At 32.3% G+C, this 19,117-nt stretch overlaps 2 protein-coding genes across 3 annotated transcripts; both read right to left on the bottom strand.

Annotated features, from left to right (window-relative positions):
- Positions 1 to 9,159: 9,159 nt before the first annotated feature.
- On the bottom strand, positions 9,160 to 12,093 carry LOC133831178 (uncharacterized). 2 transcript variants are annotated; one of them, XR_009892429.1, is made up of 4 exons: positions 11,647 to 12,093; positions 10,476 to 10,611; positions 9,741 to 9,826; positions 9,160 to 9,631 (listed from the first exon to the last, which is right to left on the bottom strand). XR_009892429.1 is itself a non-coding variant. In XM_062261382.1 (4 exons), exons 2-4 carry the CDS (start codon positions 10,588 to 10,590, stop codon positions 9,439 to 9,441), a joined length of 381 nt encoding a protein of 126 aa, XP_062117366.1. In that variant the 5' UTR covers positions 10,591 to 10,611; positions 11,647 to 12,093; the 3' UTR covers positions 9,160 to 9,438. The 2 variants fall into 2 exon arrangements, 1 of the variants encoding a protein (XP_062117366.1); XM_062261382.1 differs by having other exon boundaries at positions 9,741 to 9,828; positions 10,491 to 10,611.
- Positions 12,094 to 13,703: 1,610 nt separating this feature from the next.
- Positions 13,704 to 17,181, bottom strand: LOC133832861 (uncharacterized). Its single transcript, XM_062263143.1, has 3 exons — positions 17,003 to 17,181; positions 16,714 to 16,930; positions 13,704 to 13,715 (listed from the first exon to the last, which is right to left on the bottom strand). Exons 1-3 carry the CDS (start codon positions 17,179 to 17,181, stop codon positions 13,704 to 13,706), a joined length of 408 nt encoding a protein of 135 aa, XP_062119127.1.
- Positions 17,182 to 19,117: the final 1,936 nt, after the last annotated feature.

Here is a 19,117-nt window from a genome sequence, read left to right as displayed (position 1 = left end):
GCTCTATTAAAGAATAAGTTTGTTGATACAATTTTAAGAGCACGAGAGAAAACTCTGAATGATGTGGGTTTCAATTTTGGCTCTTTTATACTCATTATAGTTTTATCTGACCATCTCATGGCTAAATTCTACTCTGTACATTATCATGTGTGTGATTATTGGCTGAAATCAGGGTGATAAAGGGGATCCTAAGAAATTGCGGTGGGAGAGGGAGGAACTTGAACTGCAGCAGAGAAAAGGTTGCAACTACTTATTTAATTTTTGTGTAGTTTTGTGCTTTGTATGCATTGAGATACATCTATATGCTTTTAGTTTCATGCAAAGGCAGACCAAGTGAGATGTATAAATGTTTTGTAATCAAATAAGTGGAGAATGATGTATGTATTTTATTTATTTGTACTTAATATCTAACCAGAGAAAGCAAGGTTACGAGTTAAAGCCCAGGCTATTGAAGATGCTTGAAGATGAGCTGAAGTGGAAGCTGTAGCCGAGGCTAAAAGAAAGAGGGAACTTGAGAGAGAGGCAGCACGACAGGAATTTCTACAGGTAACCGTTCAAACCTTTTTGCACAGAGTAGGATAACAATTGGATTTTTATTCTAACATTTAACATTTGTGCAAATCGAAAAGACTGTTGAAATTAATGAGAATGGAAGCTGCTCGTGGCTCACTTTGGTAGAAATTCTTCAAACTTGGCATTTCTTTGTATAGCTCTCTCTATAAAATTGTCTACTATATTCATATCTATGTTAATGAATCAACTAGTAAATTGTTGAAACAATAAATTGCTGCTAGTGTAGATATTTCTGCTTAGTAGCTTACATAAGTATCCATGATTTCTCTCATCACTTGTTCTTTTTCTGCAACTCATAAGATTTAACCCTAAAATTAGAATGGGTAAATCATTTGCTTTGAGCATTAGTTATGTATTAGTGTTAGTATTTTGTTTCTTTCTTTTTTTAACTTTTTGTTTTGTTTTTTTGATTTATTCAGATTTTTTTTTCAAAGCTCCATTTCCCCTTTCCTTAGTTTTTTCATTTCTTTCTATTTTTTTTCTTTCGACTATTTTTTATTATTAATGAACCAATAAACTTTCCATGATTCTATTGTTTAGCCATAGCTTTGTCTTTCTATATATAAGAGAGGACTAAATCTTTACAAGAAAAACAAATTATTCAACATTGATTGGTTCTTTAATACACTTTACAACAACTTTGATAATCATGATTTTCCATATAAATGAATTTCTAAGCATTGCCTTGTGAATAAGATAGATGACAGCTTGCTTCTTGCAGCTGGATTCTTGGATTATGCTAATTGATTCCATGTATTATTTATTATCCCAAATCTTATTTAATTTCTCTTTTAAAATAAATCATTTTTCATGTATTAAATCTGATTTTATTTTTGATACAGTAATCATCTACACATCATATTTTCAATTATTTGGTCCTCCTTTTGGTGTATTGGTTATTCCAGTAAGTTTTATTAATTATAGGCTGACTTGTCTTGATGTTCGTTCTCTTAGCTTTGTGCATTGAAATGGTGAATATTTTGGCGGTCCTCGTTGTATTGTTGTTGGTCTAATACTCATAATACTAACTAATTTGAGTTATTGGGCTTAGTGTATCAATTAGCATGATGTTTAATATTGTGTTTAAAAAATATGTTTTCTTTAATCATTTTATGGCAAAGGAGACTAAGAAGTTTCAAGAAATCTTTTTGTTGTTGGTCTAATATATATGCTCATGCTTGCTGATTTTTGTTGATTTTGATGTTTGTGGTTATTTTTTATTTAAGATATATATTGGTTTCTTTAACTTTTATTGTGCTTGAATGCATTTTTAATTGAAATCAGAAGTAATCAACTAGCCATTTATTCTCATGGTCTTCTAACGTAGCATCTTTCTGATTATAATGTACTGTTATGATCTCAGAGTCTTTTCTAGTTTCATGGAGAATACTATCATTTATAGAATGCTTTTGACAATAAATTTATTGATGTGGAAGAAATTGCTTGCTTTTGGGTGCATAATATAAATTACAAATGACTTAGCACTTGGCTATGCTTATTTCTTTCTGGTTTGCAGGTGCATCGGTGGCTGTGGAGTTTGATGATGACAAGGCTTGGAAAGGCGAGGTGTAGGCTCGATGGTACGTATCTCGTCTAAATCTCTCTCTCTCTCTCTCTCTCTTTTCTCTTCTGATTTTGTTTTCCCTCATAGAGAGGAAGGATCCTATGACATTTGTTCTGATCAATTTCAGGTGATTCAATTGTATAAAGTTGTTTTTCTGTTATGTTATTGGTCTATAGTGTCGTGGTTCATCTTTGACCTATTTCTGAGTATGGTATTTTGGATCATAAGACGTCTTGCCAAAAGTTTTATTATAGTTTTTTCATTAAAAAAATATGATTTATTAAGTATTAATTTCAAGTCTATGTGTCCATGTCACAACATGAAATTTACTTTGTGGTTGATATTTGAGTTTTTTGACCTCATGAAATTGTGACTGTTTGATTGGGTTGACTTTTACATTTATAGTTGTCCCGATTTCGATATTTTTACTTTAGCTTTAAACATTTCATGGAGAGAAACTAACTTTGAAATTTTAAATTCGAATGAGTTTTGATAACTTGGGATATGTTGTTAGTTTTATTTGGATTTTAAATTTTATTTGCATAAAGTGTAATATGGAATTGTGGTATGAATATGAGCTGTGTGCAAATTGGTGTTTGTGTATATTGATTATTGTAATGACCCAACTACTCTAGACTTTTGGACCATTAACGAAAACTACACATAGACCCTATTCTTAACAAAACTTACAATTGAAAAAATATTCATAACTTTATTAAAACTTGTAAAAAAGGAAATGTTGAACTTACATAAAATATTAAGTAGGATATGGGATCCCATTGTTTTAAAATCAAAACATGACATTATTAAAAAGAGATTTACATAATAAGATGCGTAAAAATACATGTAAAATCCATAAAAACAAAACTACATCCTCTAATCGAAACTCTCAGCTCTTTGAATCCATTCCGCCACAATACACATTCTCTAAGCTTCCAAGAACCTTCCCCGCCACTAAGACCTATTTTCCTGCACATATAAACAAAAAGGAATGAGCCTAATGCCCAGCAAGGAAAATCTAACATATAGCCATATACATAAAAATTCATAGTGCAATATAAAAACAAACATACCATAACACATATATCACATACATACTATAATGGCCATTATTACTTGGGGTCCCATAGACTAAACAAGTCATATGCCCATTAGATTAGTGGGGTCCTACTAGCTAAGCAGGTCATATGCCCATAATCTATTTGGGGCTTGTTAGTCATATGGGTCATATGCCCAAGCCTACAAACATACATATCATAACATATTTCATAACATAAAAACCATAAGATAACATATAAAAGCATATAACACATAAATCCTATCCTATTTTCCTTACCGATATACCGGGATGATGAGAACAAAGTCGGGATTTTGGAACACTCCTAAAAACCATAATATAGAGGTGAGTATACTAAAGAAAAGAGATGGAAAGAATAAACTACACCATCGAAACGATACTTACCAATGATAACCTTAAGTTCGAAGAACTTAGATGCCTAAGAATAGAAAAGACTGAGTTAGGATTTGAGTAGAGAAGAACTATAAGAATCAATACAGAAAGGAACTAGAATTAGGAATACCTTGAATGCTTCTATGACCGAACTATACCTCGAAACCGAAATACACTATAACATTACTTCCCAAGTGTTTATTAAGCTTAAAATTCCCAACCCAAGTGTTTACACTCTCACAATAACCTAGCAACTTGCAGCCTCTGAACTTAGCTTGATGAATGAATGAAAAATGCTTGGTGCTAGGTCCTATTTATAGAGTTTTAGGAATAAAAATCTTCTTTTTGGCTTTGAATAAAAATAATAAATTTAATTGAAAATATTTGAATATCCTTCAGCCAAAGGCTTAGGAATTGTTCAAATTTTTCAGAGAGATTTAAGGATTCAAAGCTTGATTTTTCAAATAATAAAAACAAATAGAATCCTAACTTCTAACTCCCTAAATCTCGTAACTCTAAACTCCCCTTCAGTAAAATCAACATATCTGGAGCTGTAGAACTCTGATTTGGACTCTCTTTATACCGTTAGAAAGCACATTAAATTATCTACAACGTTTAAGAAATACTATTTTTCGAAATTCCTAATATAACTAGGTCAAAAATAGGTCGAAAGTTACAGTAACCTAAAGTTACGAAAAATCTATTTAATTATCTAAATATCAACTTAGTCCACAAATAAATAAAATTGTGATAAATGTCATGCTCCTATCAGATTTTGGTGAAGACTAAGTCTTATATTTCTCTTATTTTATCATTAAAATAATAATTTCTTAATAATCATACATATGATAAGTGTTACTATCTTATTGGGTCTATCTAAACCTTATAATATAATAAATATCACCATCAATATCAGTCATATTAATCAAACCTTAGGTTAAAATTAATATTCTTAAACTATAGGTTAAACTTAGAAAATCTACAAGTGTTACTATGAGTGTCCAATTAAATCCCGGTCTGAACCAAAATCCACAGTTATAAACATACTACAACTAATACTAGCTATTACTACTACTACTACTATCTAACTAGCTAAGTAAATTCTGGGACTCTACAATTGTGTTCAAATTGGGTATTAATTATGATTTGCATAAATTGATTTGAATCAATGGTCCAACTGTATTTTATTTCTTTTACTCTGAGTTTTACTTTTTACTTTTTTTTATTTTGAATTTTAAGGGTATTTGTGTTCAATTTGTTAGGATATAAATGGTATCCATTTCTACATGTGCTGATGCTGATGTAGGTTTGGCTTTTGTTATCATTATGATTTGTATGCCAGGGCACAAGTGTTTGTTGTGAATTTTATGAGACATGATATTATATGGACTGCAGTTGAACGATTTTCCCTTGGAGAAGAAATCCAACAGCATTTTTGGTCGGGGCATCGGTTAGTGTTCAATGACAAATTTACCATCTGAGCTTGTTTTTTATATAGTTTTACAATCAATAAATTAATTTACACAAAAAAAAAATGAGAATATGTTGTCCCATTTCTTCTGGTCTAATATTTATGCTCATGCCCTGGGATTAATGTGTTTTTTTGGGTAAGCAGGGAATATTTGTTGAGTGTTTCTTTGCTGGAGTTTGTGGTGGTGGTTTGGTCACTCTTCCAATTCAGGTCAGTTCAACTCTAATTAAAATCCCATTGCATCAGATTGAATATATGAAATTTTGTTGAGTACTAATACACTAGTGTATCTGATGGGTCAATTAGATGAAGGGTATGACTAATTTATGTTTAACACCTTCAATAGAGAATTTCAAAACCGAGGGATCATTGAAATTTCAATTTCAGGCAGTTTTTTCTAATGTTCTGTTGTACATATTTGTCATGAATGGAGAACTAACAATCATTTATTCTCTTTCTGAGCACAGCTGGGGATATGATTCATGATATAGAATACAAAAAAAAAAAAATTGGGACAGGTTCTTGGAGTTGGAGGATCTAACTTTCATTCTTCCTTTTATACACATTACTTTATTGAAGTCATAGGTTGTCTATGATTTTTCATGCTTACGTTTGACACTTCTATCAGATAATAGTACATATTCTTTAATTTCTTGATTGATGCTTTTGCAAGTATAATACATATATATTTAATAATAGCTAATAATTTCATTAATGCAACATGGATGACTATAACTACCACTTTAATAAGTTCTAATCTTCCAGTTTTATTAGATACTGTATTGTGCAGTGACATAATATATCAAGTGACTGATTACACACATGCATAGGCACACACTGACACGTATACTTGGATTGACTGATAAAAACTGATAATTTCATTACTTGCAACATAGAAACCTAGAATTACCACATTCATGCATTTTTAATTAATACAAGGCAATTTGGTTTTTTTTTTTTTTTTTTTGAAAAGCCCTAGAATTTTCACTTTAAGTAATTGCTGGTGTGATTCCATTATTACACTTGAATATTACAGGTGTGTAGATGTGACTGGAGCTTACAGTGCTCAAAACACAGCTTAACATAAGCTTGACGGCAATAGGCCTTTTGTGGACTACAACTTATTTTATTGCAAAGAGGATTACTCATGGACCTGTGGAAGAAAGGGAAACAGGTATATGACAAGTGCACAACAAATGGACTCACAACAAAGACAAGTGCACAAAGGATGATGAATTGAAGGATGGAGCAAGTTTCATGCATGATTTACTTTTGTGTATCTTGTAATGTTTATGTTTTTCATTTTTGAATTAAAAAATGTTCAAGATTATAAAATTTTATTATGTTATGCTTTCAAACTTAAGTTAGAACTAAGATCTCATGAAGTAGACACATTCATGGTTCTAATTAGTTATTGTTTAATGTAATACTTATGGTTTATCAATCTATTGAGAATTACATTTTATGATTAATTTTGATTTTTTTTTTATCAAAATACAATAATGAAAATCTTTTAATTAAAAAAAAACTTATAAGTGTCCTTATCACAATAAAAAACCTTAATATGTTATGATTTACAAACATATTATAAGCGTAACAAATTGTTATGGTTATATAATATAACAAACTAAAAACGCTATCAAAATAATCAAATATAATAGATGAAAAGTGTTATGCAAAAAGTATAAGATTAAACTTCAAATTTATAACCAAATACTTTAACTAAATGTTATTATTTGAATATTATAGCAACTAAACATGTGTTATTGAATAGTTTAAGATAACATCGAACATAACATTCGAATACTGTTATAGAAAAGACGAGACTTTTAATAACAGGGGCTATGTTACCGTTTTCAGAAGCGTTATCAGTACTACCGATTAGCAGTTTTTAAGTGTTATGAATATTGTTTTTTCTTGTAGTGATATTTCAATCTTCCTATCCTCGCCAGAGTACTCACACTAAGATCTTCCAAGACATTCTCTACACCTCAAGATGTGGGTGGGCACATATAGAACAAGAATCAAATTTGTGAATAAAAAATATTCTAAACACATGAGACTCTTGATTATAGGCTCGAGAGAAAGGTTTATCTTTTGTGAGAAAAAGATGACTAGTTTTTTTCTAATTTCTCTTGTAAAATTATATCCTTATTTTCTATCATATAGAATATATAGATATTATTATCATAATAATAATAATAAAATAAAATTGATCGTCTTAATAATAATAAATAAATGATAATTAAAGACAAAGTCTTACATTCCATTTTGAAAACCCTTTCCAAAATGTTTTATTAATTAATTAAATAAAATAAAAAACCAATAACTAATCATTATTAGTAGTGGTACACGCATAGGGCAGTCCAGGAAGCCCTATGCGTGTAACACTCCTCTAAAATATTGGGATTTAATTTTTCATGCATTTTTATTTTAATTAATTAATAATTAGAAATTCAAAAAAGGTATCATCTTTTTAAGGAAAAGATAACAACTTAAATTTCAAATTTCAAAATTTGAATTTCCATCATCATCATTTTATTATTAATTAAATAAATATAATAATCAAAACCAGTTTTGAATATCCAAATTTATCATTTCACACTTAAATAAATTAATTGATTAAAATCAACTTATTTTATTTCTTCACAATTTCGAAAATTGTATTAATGCAATAATAAATTGTGCTACTTTGATTATCACATAATTGCATATTTATCTCAAAGAATAAATATTCTCTTAAATAGACCATTCACAATATGACCCTTGTATCAACTCTTACCTTGAATAGTGTTGATAGAGCTGCCTCAGGGACCTATGGACCAATAATACCAAGCTCTAATAAATAAAAGATTATTAACTAAAACTCTTCGATCAATAATCATATTTATTAATCTCATGATTTCTCCACTTTAAATATGAGACTGCACTCTTGAGAATTAAAGACATATATTTACTGAGTACTTTATTGTAACCACAAAGTCTCCATTGATATAATCATTACATACAAATTAATCATCTATTGATGATTCAAAATTAAGTGAGAATAAACTTACTATTGTACCCTTCTAATTATATCTTGATTCCTAGTGTACCATTGGCTTTACTAGTGAAGGATAATTCATAATCTAATTATGAATTTGACGTCAATAACATTTTCAGTTCCAAAAGCAACCCAATAGGGTACCATCATTCAAAGTATAAGATGGTATAAATTCCATATATGTGAGGCTATGTCCTCATCCATATACATCATTGAGTCCCCAAAACAATAGTTCTTAGCCTGATCATTCTGAAAAACCGTAATGTATTATTCAATGGATGAAATGAAATATATAGGAGTTTATAGTAACTTCAGGATTAAGAACAGTTTTGTATATGATCATCACTTGATGTGTTTTATAATACTACAAAATGGTATTCAAGCAATTATCATTAAATCACATCTAGTCCAGTTCTACATTCTCTCAGTATGCAAAGTACCTCCACTAAAGTGTCATACTACACTAGTAACCAAAATCTAGGTCACATGTATTCATAATACTAGTGGATTGTACTAGTAGTAACTAATCTAAAGATTCTATAACTTTATTTTAATACGAACTATTTAAGTCCATTATCTCAATCTCGTTCCTCTCATACCAATACACTACTACAAAAATTGGTTTTCCCGACAGTTTTTAACTGTCGCTATTGAGCAACGACGACAGTCGACTAACTATCATATTTGCCTATGCCGGCGTAGGGGTAGCTACGCAGACAGTTAATACGTGTCGCCGTTGCTGGCAATGACGACAGTTGATAGGTGTCACCGTTGCTGGCAACGCTGACAGTTATTAGGTGTCGCCGTTGCTGGCAACGCCGACAGTTATTAGGTGTCGCCGTTGCTGGCAACGCCGACAGTTTTTAGGTGTCGTCGTTGCTAACAACGCCGACAGTTATTAGGTGTCGTGATTGGCTCTCTATGGTGTAGTAAAGGAATGCACATAAAAAATTAAATTAATTTAACATTGGTAACATTAAATTTATATTCGATTAGTTCTAACAATTTCTAATAAAAGAAATAAACTTATAAACTTTTTTATTCAACAATTTTATAAATTTATTACACCATCATCAGTCAACAATCAAAAAATAAACCAAATTTACATATTACAAAGAGTCAACAATTTTATAAATTTATTACACCATCAACAGTCAACAGTCAACAAGCAAACATAATCAAAATATATTTCATCAGATCTACTTGTATTTTCTTTGCCAGTCCACAGATTCTTGCTTGGCGGTATCCAGTGCCTTCAACAAGCTAGACTACCTCTCACCCAGTGAACTGCAATCACTCTGTAAGTTTGCTATACGAGCCATATATTGATCAGCTAGCTACTTATTTTCATCGATAGATTCCTCATAACGCTTCAGATATTCAGACTTTGACTTATCACTTGCTTCCAGCTGCTTGTTAAGTAACGCCAACTTATCTTTGATTGACCAGAATTTTAATTGAAGTGTATTTTTCTCTAATCCAACTTGGTCAATTAATCTCTTGGTGAGATCAAGTAGTGGTCCTTCCAAACTGGGATTTTCATTGAATTCAAAAGACATCGAAAGGCATGCCCATATACATACTATTCACATCTACAAAAGGAAATGAAAAAGAAAAAGGAGGAAAAATCATTGCAAACCTTTTTTGTAAGAACATAGCTAGCTTCTGCCATTTTCCTGGACCATGACTTGATTTTTCATACTCTGATACAAGACCATCAAGGACCTAGAAAACAAACCACCACTGAACACAGAAGACAAGTTTCCTTTTTAACTTTTTACAAGAATATGAAGGTCAAGTCTACATACATCCATCAATCAAAGAATATTGCAAGACAAAAACAAATCAACAAAGTACTGTAATTTATATGGGAATTGCAAGAAGGACTCAACATGAACTCCAAATGGCAATCATGTTTACTCAAAATCCAAAAACTTCAAATAGAAACCAAAGCATATAAATATAAAAGACCAACTCTACTCACAACTCCAATGGTTTCCATAATAGCTAAAGCACTATTTATTTAAATGTTTATTTTTGGAGCTAAAGCACTATTAGCTCCTCCAATGAGGATATCTAGAAAAGGGGAGTGAGAGGTCAAGATCTCAAAAAGTATGGTTGTTCACACTACTAATAACCAGGGCAATTGTTTGCTAAAATAAGATATAGAGTGGTTCATATCATTAGACTAGTTTGCAGAACATAGCATGGCTTCCTAAACCTTCGAAATTATCATGTGTTATTCAATAATTATTGCAAAGAGGAGACTGGGGGAGAAATCTCAATAAATTTATGTGCAAAAATACAGTAAAGTAATTAAATTGATATATTGTTGAAGCTACACTAAATAAAGAAGAATAAGAACCACACTTACCGAAAATGCTTATCTTCACAACATTGTCGAACTTAGCATTCGTAGCATTGCAAGCTGTTCTAAGCGTCCTTTCCATGCTTTGTAAAGAATTTGAACATTGCATTTCTGCCTCCATATATTCGTTCTTCTTGTAATCCTGCAAGTTAAGCAAATGAAAATAATAAGCATGGTGGGTGAAAAATGGTCTAACACATGAGTATGCATACAGAGACAGCCATTGCCACATAAAAAGGTGCATATTCATGGGTATTGTGCTAAAAATAATGCAAGAATTAAATGCACATGATTGCTGGTTGTTGATATCTTTCTACATTTAGTGATTTTTTATGTTCTTAGGCTCTGTATTGCTCACACGTAATTGTAACCATTGAGCTCAAGTATTCATTTAATTATAACCACTAAGTTCAAGTATTAATATAATTTTAGCCACTGATCTCAAGCATACAATTTAAAACCACACTTAAATTGAAAACAAATTAATCTACATGAGATTGAAGTCATTTTCATGAAAACCACACTTTCTCTAAACACAATTTAAAAAGTTATCATAATACCAATTGATGATGACTTATTTTTCTATTAAAACCACAAATACATCATGAAACTTACTAATTAATTTCTATTCAAACCAACTACAAGAACATCGACAAGAAAGCACAAAATTGTTATAACATCATTTTCGATCTTGTCAATTAAATCTAAATAAGCCTCCTTCAGTTTTGCAATAGTTCAAAAGCCCAAAAATACCCCAAAAATTCACCAGAACAGAAAAAGAAACTAATTTAAAAAAAAAAAAAAACACTTACTGTAGTTGGGTTTGGAGATTCCATGACCACGACAAATTAGTCGTTCAAATCTAGAATTTAAAACGTTCTCATTTTAACCAAACCAAGTATTTTCATAACCTAATCTAAGCTCATAGTATGACCTCTGTCAACAATCAATTTTTCTTACAGTTATACCCAATAACTAATGGAGTGCAACGACTCTCTATGAAAAATCTCTTCGAACATTTGGGGAGCAAGTTCATCCAAACTTTCAATTGAACAAATCAACACTAAGAAACAAAACCCAGCAAGCACGGCACTTACACGGAAAATAGAAAAAAACACATACATTGAGAGAGAACGAAATAGGGAGAGTAAAAAAATTAATGAGATAGAGAGATTACCTGCTATGTTTAAGCCTGTGAACCCGCGCTACCATGTGCTGTCCAGCCAGCCCCGTCCTTGCACGGTCGATCCCAACCCCCGAGACCCCCGCGTCGTCGAGCCCAGCCAACCCGGAGAACCCCACTCGACATTGAGCCCACCCCCTGAGCCCACAGCCGCTGCCGAGCCCTTGAACCTCCAGCCGTCGTCGAGCCCAGCCCAAGCGAGAGATGGGAGGACGAAGGAGTGAGAGAGCCGAACCCCCTGCCTCTGCATCGAGCCCACCGCCGTGATCTGAACATCGGCCACCCACCTCGCATGCGCGTGAAGACCTCCATGCACACCGTCAAAGAGGGATAGAGGAAGGATGGTTGGGTTTGAGGAAGAAAATTGGGGCTGGCGGCTAGGGCTGGTTGGGTTTGAGGAAAAGAAGAAGAGAGAGTGAGATTGAGATTGAGGGTAGATAGGGTTTAGTTATTATTATTATTGTTTGTTAAACAAAATATAGTTATTATTAAAAAATATATAAATAGAAAATATAATGATATTAAGAAAAAATAATTATATAAAATATTATTGATATATTATTAGTTTTTATTTTCTAATTATATTTAAAAACTAACAACTTATAATTATTTTTAAAAAATTATTAAAACATTTAACAAATAACTTACTTTCAACTATTGCTTATTTTTTTCAAATATTTTCAACCTTGATTTTAAAAAATAAAAACACCAATATTATTAGTAAAATTTTAAATTTATTTTACAACATTTAACCAATCAATAAAATAACTCTTTTTTAATTAATTTTTCATAAATACGTTAAATAAATAAAATTTAAGTATATTATTCATTATATCATAATGAATTTAAATTTTGATATAGAAATGATTATAAATAAATAGTTAATATAATATTAAAAATTTAGAAACAAAAGAAAATCTAGCTTTTAAAGTTTTTAATTAATAAATTATTTTTATAAATATATTTACATGATTTATTTTATTTTTTAAATTATATTATTCATTAATTATAATTTTAAATAACTTTTTTATTTAAATTTCGGCGACATTTTATAACTGTCGGTATTGAACTTTCATTAACTGTCGGTGTTGGGGTCAATAACGACAATTTTTAAGTGTCGGCATTGGTCTCGAATTAACTGTCGGCGTTGAGGTCAATAGCGACACATTTTAACTGTCGGCATTGGTCTCGAATTAATTGTTGGTGTTGGGGTCAATAGCGACAGTCAAAAGCAACGGTGACAGTTATTAGATGTCGGCGTTGGTCTCTATGCCTACAGTTTTTAACTGTCGACGTAGAGTCACGCTAAGCAATTACGACAGTCAACAGAGTTGACTGTCGTGGTTGGGTGTCGGGAAAGCCCAGTTTTGTAGTAGTGATATGAGATTGAGACCACATAGATGAACTTGGGAATTTTTTGATATTTACTTAATATTATTAACAATAATATAGTACATAAGATATATGTATATACAATAATTCAATTCATTTATTTATTTTATTAAAACCATTGTAAACTACAATTTCTTTAAGGGCATAATTCCCAAAAATCTCCCACTTTCCCTAAAGCAAAAGAGGCATTTCCCTTAACCCCATACTTCTTACATGACCCTGAAAATATTTAATAGATAAAGTCTTTGTGAACAGATCTGCAAGATTATCTATAGAGGCAATCTTCAAGACAGTAACATCTCCTCGGTTGACTATCTCTCGGATCAAGTGATATTTTCTCTTGATGTTTTTTCCCCTCTTGTGGCTTCTGGGTTCCTTTGAATTAACTACTGCCCCACTGTTATCACAGTACAGAACAAGTGGCTGATCCATGCCTGGAACAACTTCCATATCAATATTGAACTTCCTAATCCACATAACCTCTTTAGCTGCTTCACAAGCTGCTATGTATTCGGCTTCCATATTGGAGTCTGCAATACTGGATTGTTTAATACTTCTCCAAACTACAACACCTCCCCCAAGTGTGAAAACTGATCTAGATGTCGACTATCAACTATCTTTATCTGATTGAAAATCAGAAGCAGTATATCTAGTGGGGTTCAAGTCTCCACCTGAATACACAAGCATGTAATATCTAGTATGTCTGAGATACTTGAGAATATTCTTTACTGTTGTCAAATGACTCAATCCAGGATTGGATTGATAACAGATGACAATTCCTACTGCATAACAGATGTCAAGTCTAGTGCATAACATTGCATACATTACACTGCCTACCGCAGAGGCATACAGATATTGTCTCATGTCCTCCTCTTCTTGAGGTGTTTGTGGACAATGCTCTTTAGACAATTTAACTCCTGACTGGGTAGGCATAGTGCCTTTCTTGGAGTTTTGCATGCCAAAGTGTTCTAGCACTTTATCAATATAAGTTGCTTGAGAGAGTGCCAAAACTTTGTTCTTTCGATCTTTACAGATTTGAATTCCCCGAACATATTTAGCTTCTCCCAAATCCTTCATTTGGAATTGCTTAGCTAACCATTTCTTTACTTTTGATAATGTTTCGATGTCATTCCTAATTAGTAGAATATCATCAACGTAAAGAATGACAAATACCACAATCTTATCTTTCAGTTGTTTGTAAACACAAGGTTCATCAACATTTTGTTCAAAATTGTTTCATCAAATCTAAGATTCCAAGATCTTGAAGCTTGTTTAAGTCCATAAACAGCTTAAGAAGCTTGCAAACTTTTTTCTCCTGACCTTTAACTTCGAACCGTTCTAGTTGAGACATGTAAATTGTTTCGTCAAGATAGCCATTCAGAAATGTTGTTTTAATGTCCATTTGCCAAAACTCATAATCCATGCAAGCAACTATGGATTAGAGTATTCTAATAGATTTAAGCATGGCCCCAAGTGAAAAAGTTTCTTCACAATAAACTCATTCTTTTTGTGTGTAGCCTTTTTCCACTAGCCTTGCTTTGAAAGTCTCTACTTTCCCATCTGCTCTTCTCTTCTTCTTGAATATCCATTTGCAACCCATAGGTTTAACATCCTCAGGTGGATCTTCAAGAGTCCAAACAAAATTGGAATACATCGATTCCATTTGAAGGTCCATGGCGTTTAGCCATTTTTCTTTGTCAAAATCATCCATTGCATCTCTATATGTCAATGGATCATATTTGTTTGTGTCAGACACAAGCATCTGAACTTCATGTTCATAGCGAACTGGTTGTTTACCAACCCTCCCACTACGACGAAGCTCTCCATTGTTATGAATAGAACTAGTGATATCCTTTGGCCGTTTTTCATTCGCCACTGCTGGTGATTGGTCTTGTTTGTTTGAGACTATTTCCCAAGTACGACTTTACTTTGAAATTTGTGGTTATTTATATGGTCATGCTTCAAAAAAGTAGCATTTGTAGATACAAACGTTTTGTTATCTTTTGTACTATAAAATATATCACCTTTTGTTTGTTTGGAATATCCTACAAACATGCACACTTTAGTGTGTGATTCCAATTTCCCAGTATTTCCTTTAAGCACGTGTGCAAGACAACCCCATATACGGAAATGGCATAAACTAGGCTTATTACCATTATATTATTCCAATGATGTTTTCTGAATAGACTTAGATGGAACAACATTGAGTGTGTATAGAGCACATTTTATTGTATAACCCCAGAATGTCAAAGGCAATGATGAGAAACTAATTATCGATCTAACCATATCCAATAAGGTTCTGTTCCATCTTTCTGAAACACCATTTTATTGTGGCGTTCCAGGTGCAATGAGCTGGGATTGAATTCCATGCTCACGCAAATGATCCTCAAATTCACAATCTAAGTACTCTCCACTTCGATCTGATCGAAGTACTGTTAGTAATTTACCTAATTCCTTTTCAACTTCTGCTCGAAATTCTTTAAACTTACCAAAAGTTTTGGATCTCCTTTGCATTAAGTATAGGTAACCATATCTTGAATAATCATCAATGAAAGTGATGATATATTCATAACCTCCTCAAGCTTTGACATTTAGTGGACCACAAATGTCTGTATGTACATGTTGAGGTGGTGCTGTGGCTCTTGAACCTTTAGCAGAGAAAGGCCTCTTGGTCATTTGTCCTTCTAGTCATGATTCACAAACTAGGAGAGAACCAATAGATAGTTCTCTGAACAGACCATCATATGTTATTCTATTAATTCTTTCTAGACCAATATGTCCCAATCTCAAATGTCATAGATATGTTTCACTATCAGAATCTGTCTTTTGTCTTTTAATAGATCTAGAATTTGCAGCTTTAAATATTATTATTGGACTCAAACTTGTAAAGTCCACCTTCAAAGTTTGCAGAACAAATGTCAAAACCATATTTTGAAATAACAAACAAATTATTATTAAAGGAAATATTAAAACATTGTCCATGCAATCTTGATAAGGAAATTAAATTTCGAGTAAATCCAGGAACAAAATAAACATTGTCCAACACAATAAATTTATTATTATGAAAAACAAGGTGAGCTTTTCCAACTTTAGCTGCTGAGATCTCCTGTCCACTTCCAACTCTCAAGGTCACCTCTCCATGAGCCACCTTCCTCGAAGTACTAAGACTCTACGAAGAAAAATAAACATGATTAGTGGCTCCGGAATCAACTATCCAAGATGAAAAATCATGTTCCACTAAACAAAATTCTAAAACAAGCAAATCAAATTTACCCTTCTTTTTGTCTTTCAGTTCGGCCAGGTAATTAGGACAATTCCTTTTCCAATGACCATCAACTCCACAATAAAAGCATGATCCTTTCGGTGCCTTCTTTTTGAAGTACTTTGCAGAATTATTCTTCTTGGAAGACTTGTTGGTCTTCTCTAGTTGTTTGTCCTTTTTCTTGTCCTTTCATTTGCCACCTTTCCTTTTCTTCGAATTACCATTTGAATTTGAAGGCTTGGTTTCAAGAACTTTGCCTCCTCAACCTTAGTGGAACTTTTGGTTAGAGACTTAAAAGTTTGCAACTCATTCAACAGTTGGGTCATGTTGTACTCCAACTTATTCATAACATAGTTGGTAGTGAATGCCGCAAGAGCTAGTGTGAGAGATTCAAGTATCACACTTACTTGAATTCTCTCATCAATGGTCACACCATGGATTTCTGTATCGTGCAATATGTTGATCTTATCTGGGACATGCTCTATGACAGAAACATTTTTATTCATTTTCATATTCATGAAGCTTCTATTAGCATCATGTTTGCACTTATCATATTGCTGGCCAAACATGCCTTGTAGAGATTCACAAATCTCATAAGATGTTTCAATAGTTTCAAACTTCTTTCTGAGCACATTGTTCATACTAGCAAGCATATAACATTTGACCTTATTGTTAGATAATAACCAATTCTCATACTTTTCTCTAACAATTTTGACAGCAGTGAGAGTAGGAACATCAAGACATTCCTCTTTTAGGATAAATATGTGGTTTTCACTTATCAAAACAATGTTCATGTTCGATTTCCATTTCACATAGTTATCACCAGTCAATTGGTCATTACCAAGTAAAGCAGTTACAGGGTCTGGATTGGACATTTTGCTGAAAATTAAATAAATAAAATATAATGAATTAAAGCATATAATAAATATTAGTTTATATTTGGAATAGTAAACATGATGCATGAATGCAACACGTAAAATAACACACAAAAAATAGTTACTAGTCCATGATATATTAATTTGAAAATTAATGGAGCAGCCTTGGGGTAGGTCAGACTAATCGCAAATTAATCTTGAGACAAGATCTCCACTCCACAAGTGAAAATTTAAAAACTCATTTTTCTCTTTTGACTTATGAATTACCATTAGTTCAGTCAAGATGTACTAGTCGTGCTTGAAATCCTAGATACATCTTCGGAGTGTAACCCATTATTTTTTTATTAATTACTTAGCTCAAGAGTGTGTCTTAGGGTCAGTCAAACTTGAAATACATCACTGATCTTATTCTCTTATGAGAAGTCAACCTTGAGATAAAATAAACATATTCAGAAGCCTTTCCATAGGGAAGCTGCAAACGGAGGCGACATGAGGCCCTTCCTATGCCTCTCGGTGTTCAACCAATAATGGAGACCATGAGACTTATTGTCATCATTCCCTTTCCCACTCTTTTTATTTTTTTTAAATATGTTTTTCTCAAAATCAATATTTCTTAATTTGGTTGTAAAATTATTCAAATTAATTTTACCAAATGATATTCTAATAAATACTAATCCAATTATGCAAAATAAATAATCGTGCTCTAGATTAATTTTATTTTACCTTTTTAAATGGAATACCATTTAATTTAATAAAACGATTTTATTTAATAAGAAAATAAACAACTTTAATTTTTTTTTACCATCTTAACTAATTAAGACTAAATTAATTATATGAGTTATCAAATATAAACATATAATCAATCCTAAGCATGTTTCTTAAAAAAATGCATGTTTAATATGTATTGTGTCGGTAATATGTATGACATGTTATAATGCATGATAAAGTATTAAACAATTTAATCATGTTCAAGCAAATAAATAAATAAAATAAATAAATGTGGGTTGGGTGCTTTGGGTATATCTAGAAAATTACAACACTTGCAAAAAATACACAGAAATAATTAAACTAAGGCCTAATGAAGAGCAACTCCTTTGATCTTGGACCATCTCTTTTAGTCTTTGGGCCATTACCATTTTAATTATCCATTATTAATTAAATAAGCTTTTAATCATTTTAAACAACTTTAAAACAATCTAACTTTGGGTTTTAATACCCAACAAGTTATTGAGGCCCAATTAGAATTCAAACTCACCATAATTAATTCAAAAATTATAATTAAAACACTTTTAATTATATTGGGCTCAAAATGTCCCAAATGGACAATTACACATCCATTAGGGTTTGCATGACACAAACCCTAATGGGTGTGTCATGACGGGTGACGGCTGGCAGGGTCGTGGGTGGCTGGCAGAGGCGCGGCACGGTGTGGGGAGCACTGGCACAACATAGGTGGCTGGCAGAGGCTTGTCACGGCGTGGGGTGCGTTGGCACAGCGTGGGCACAGGGCAAGGACAGCGCAGGGGTGTGCTTGCACGATGTGGGTGCAGGGCAGGCACGACGCAAGAGCACAGGCTCGGACCTCCAGGTTCGAGCTCGAGGCTCGAGCCATAACTGAATTTATCAACAATTTTTTTTGAAAAATTACAAAATTCCTATGCCCCAAAATGGCTTACAATTTTTGTGTATCTAGAAAATTTAACAACTTTTCCTAACCCAAAAACACCATGAAAATGAACCCATAAGAACATAAATCATTCATACATAAACATCCATTCATTCATATATTACACATAATATAAAAAATGCATATGATACCCACACAGTAATTAACATACGCAGGGATTAAAGATGGCTCTAGTACCAATTGTTAGAAACAATTCCTAGTGCGCAGCGGAAATTGCGGTAATGGTAGCATTGTATATAACAAAAAAAA

Source organism: Humulus lupulus, chromosome 4, assembly GCF_963169125.1.
Source record: "Humulus lupulus chromosome 4, drHumLupu1.1, whole genome shotgun sequence".
NCBI lineage: Eukaryota > Viridiplantae > Streptophyta > Magnoliopsida > Rosales > Cannabaceae > Humulus > Humulus lupulus.
This window is presented reverse-complemented; position numbering and strand designations above follow the sequence as displayed.

Bases quoted from the DNA above. Each gene is read 5' to 3' on its own strand.
- LOC133831178 (XM_062261382.1), bottom strand. From the start codon at position 10,590: ATGGAGGCAGAAATGCAATGTTCAAATTCTTTACAAAGCATGGAAAGG. The intron at 9,829-10,490 runs AGATAAGCATTT...GGTTTGTTTTCT, and splicing joins TAAGTTCGACAATGTTGTGA to AGGTCCTTGATGGTCTTGTA. The intron at 9,632-9,740 runs GTTTGCAATGAT...TGAAAATCCCAG, and splicing joins GCTATGTTCTTACAAAAAAG to TTTGGAAGGACCACTACTTG.
- LOC133832861 (XM_062263143.1), bottom strand. From the start codon at position 17,181: ATGTCCAATCCAGACCCTGTAACTGCTTTACTTGGTAATGACCAATTG. The intron at 16,931-17,002 runs GTATGAGAATTG...CAATGTGCTCAG, and splicing joins GTCAAAATTGTTAGAGAAAA to AAAGAAGTTTGAAACTATTG.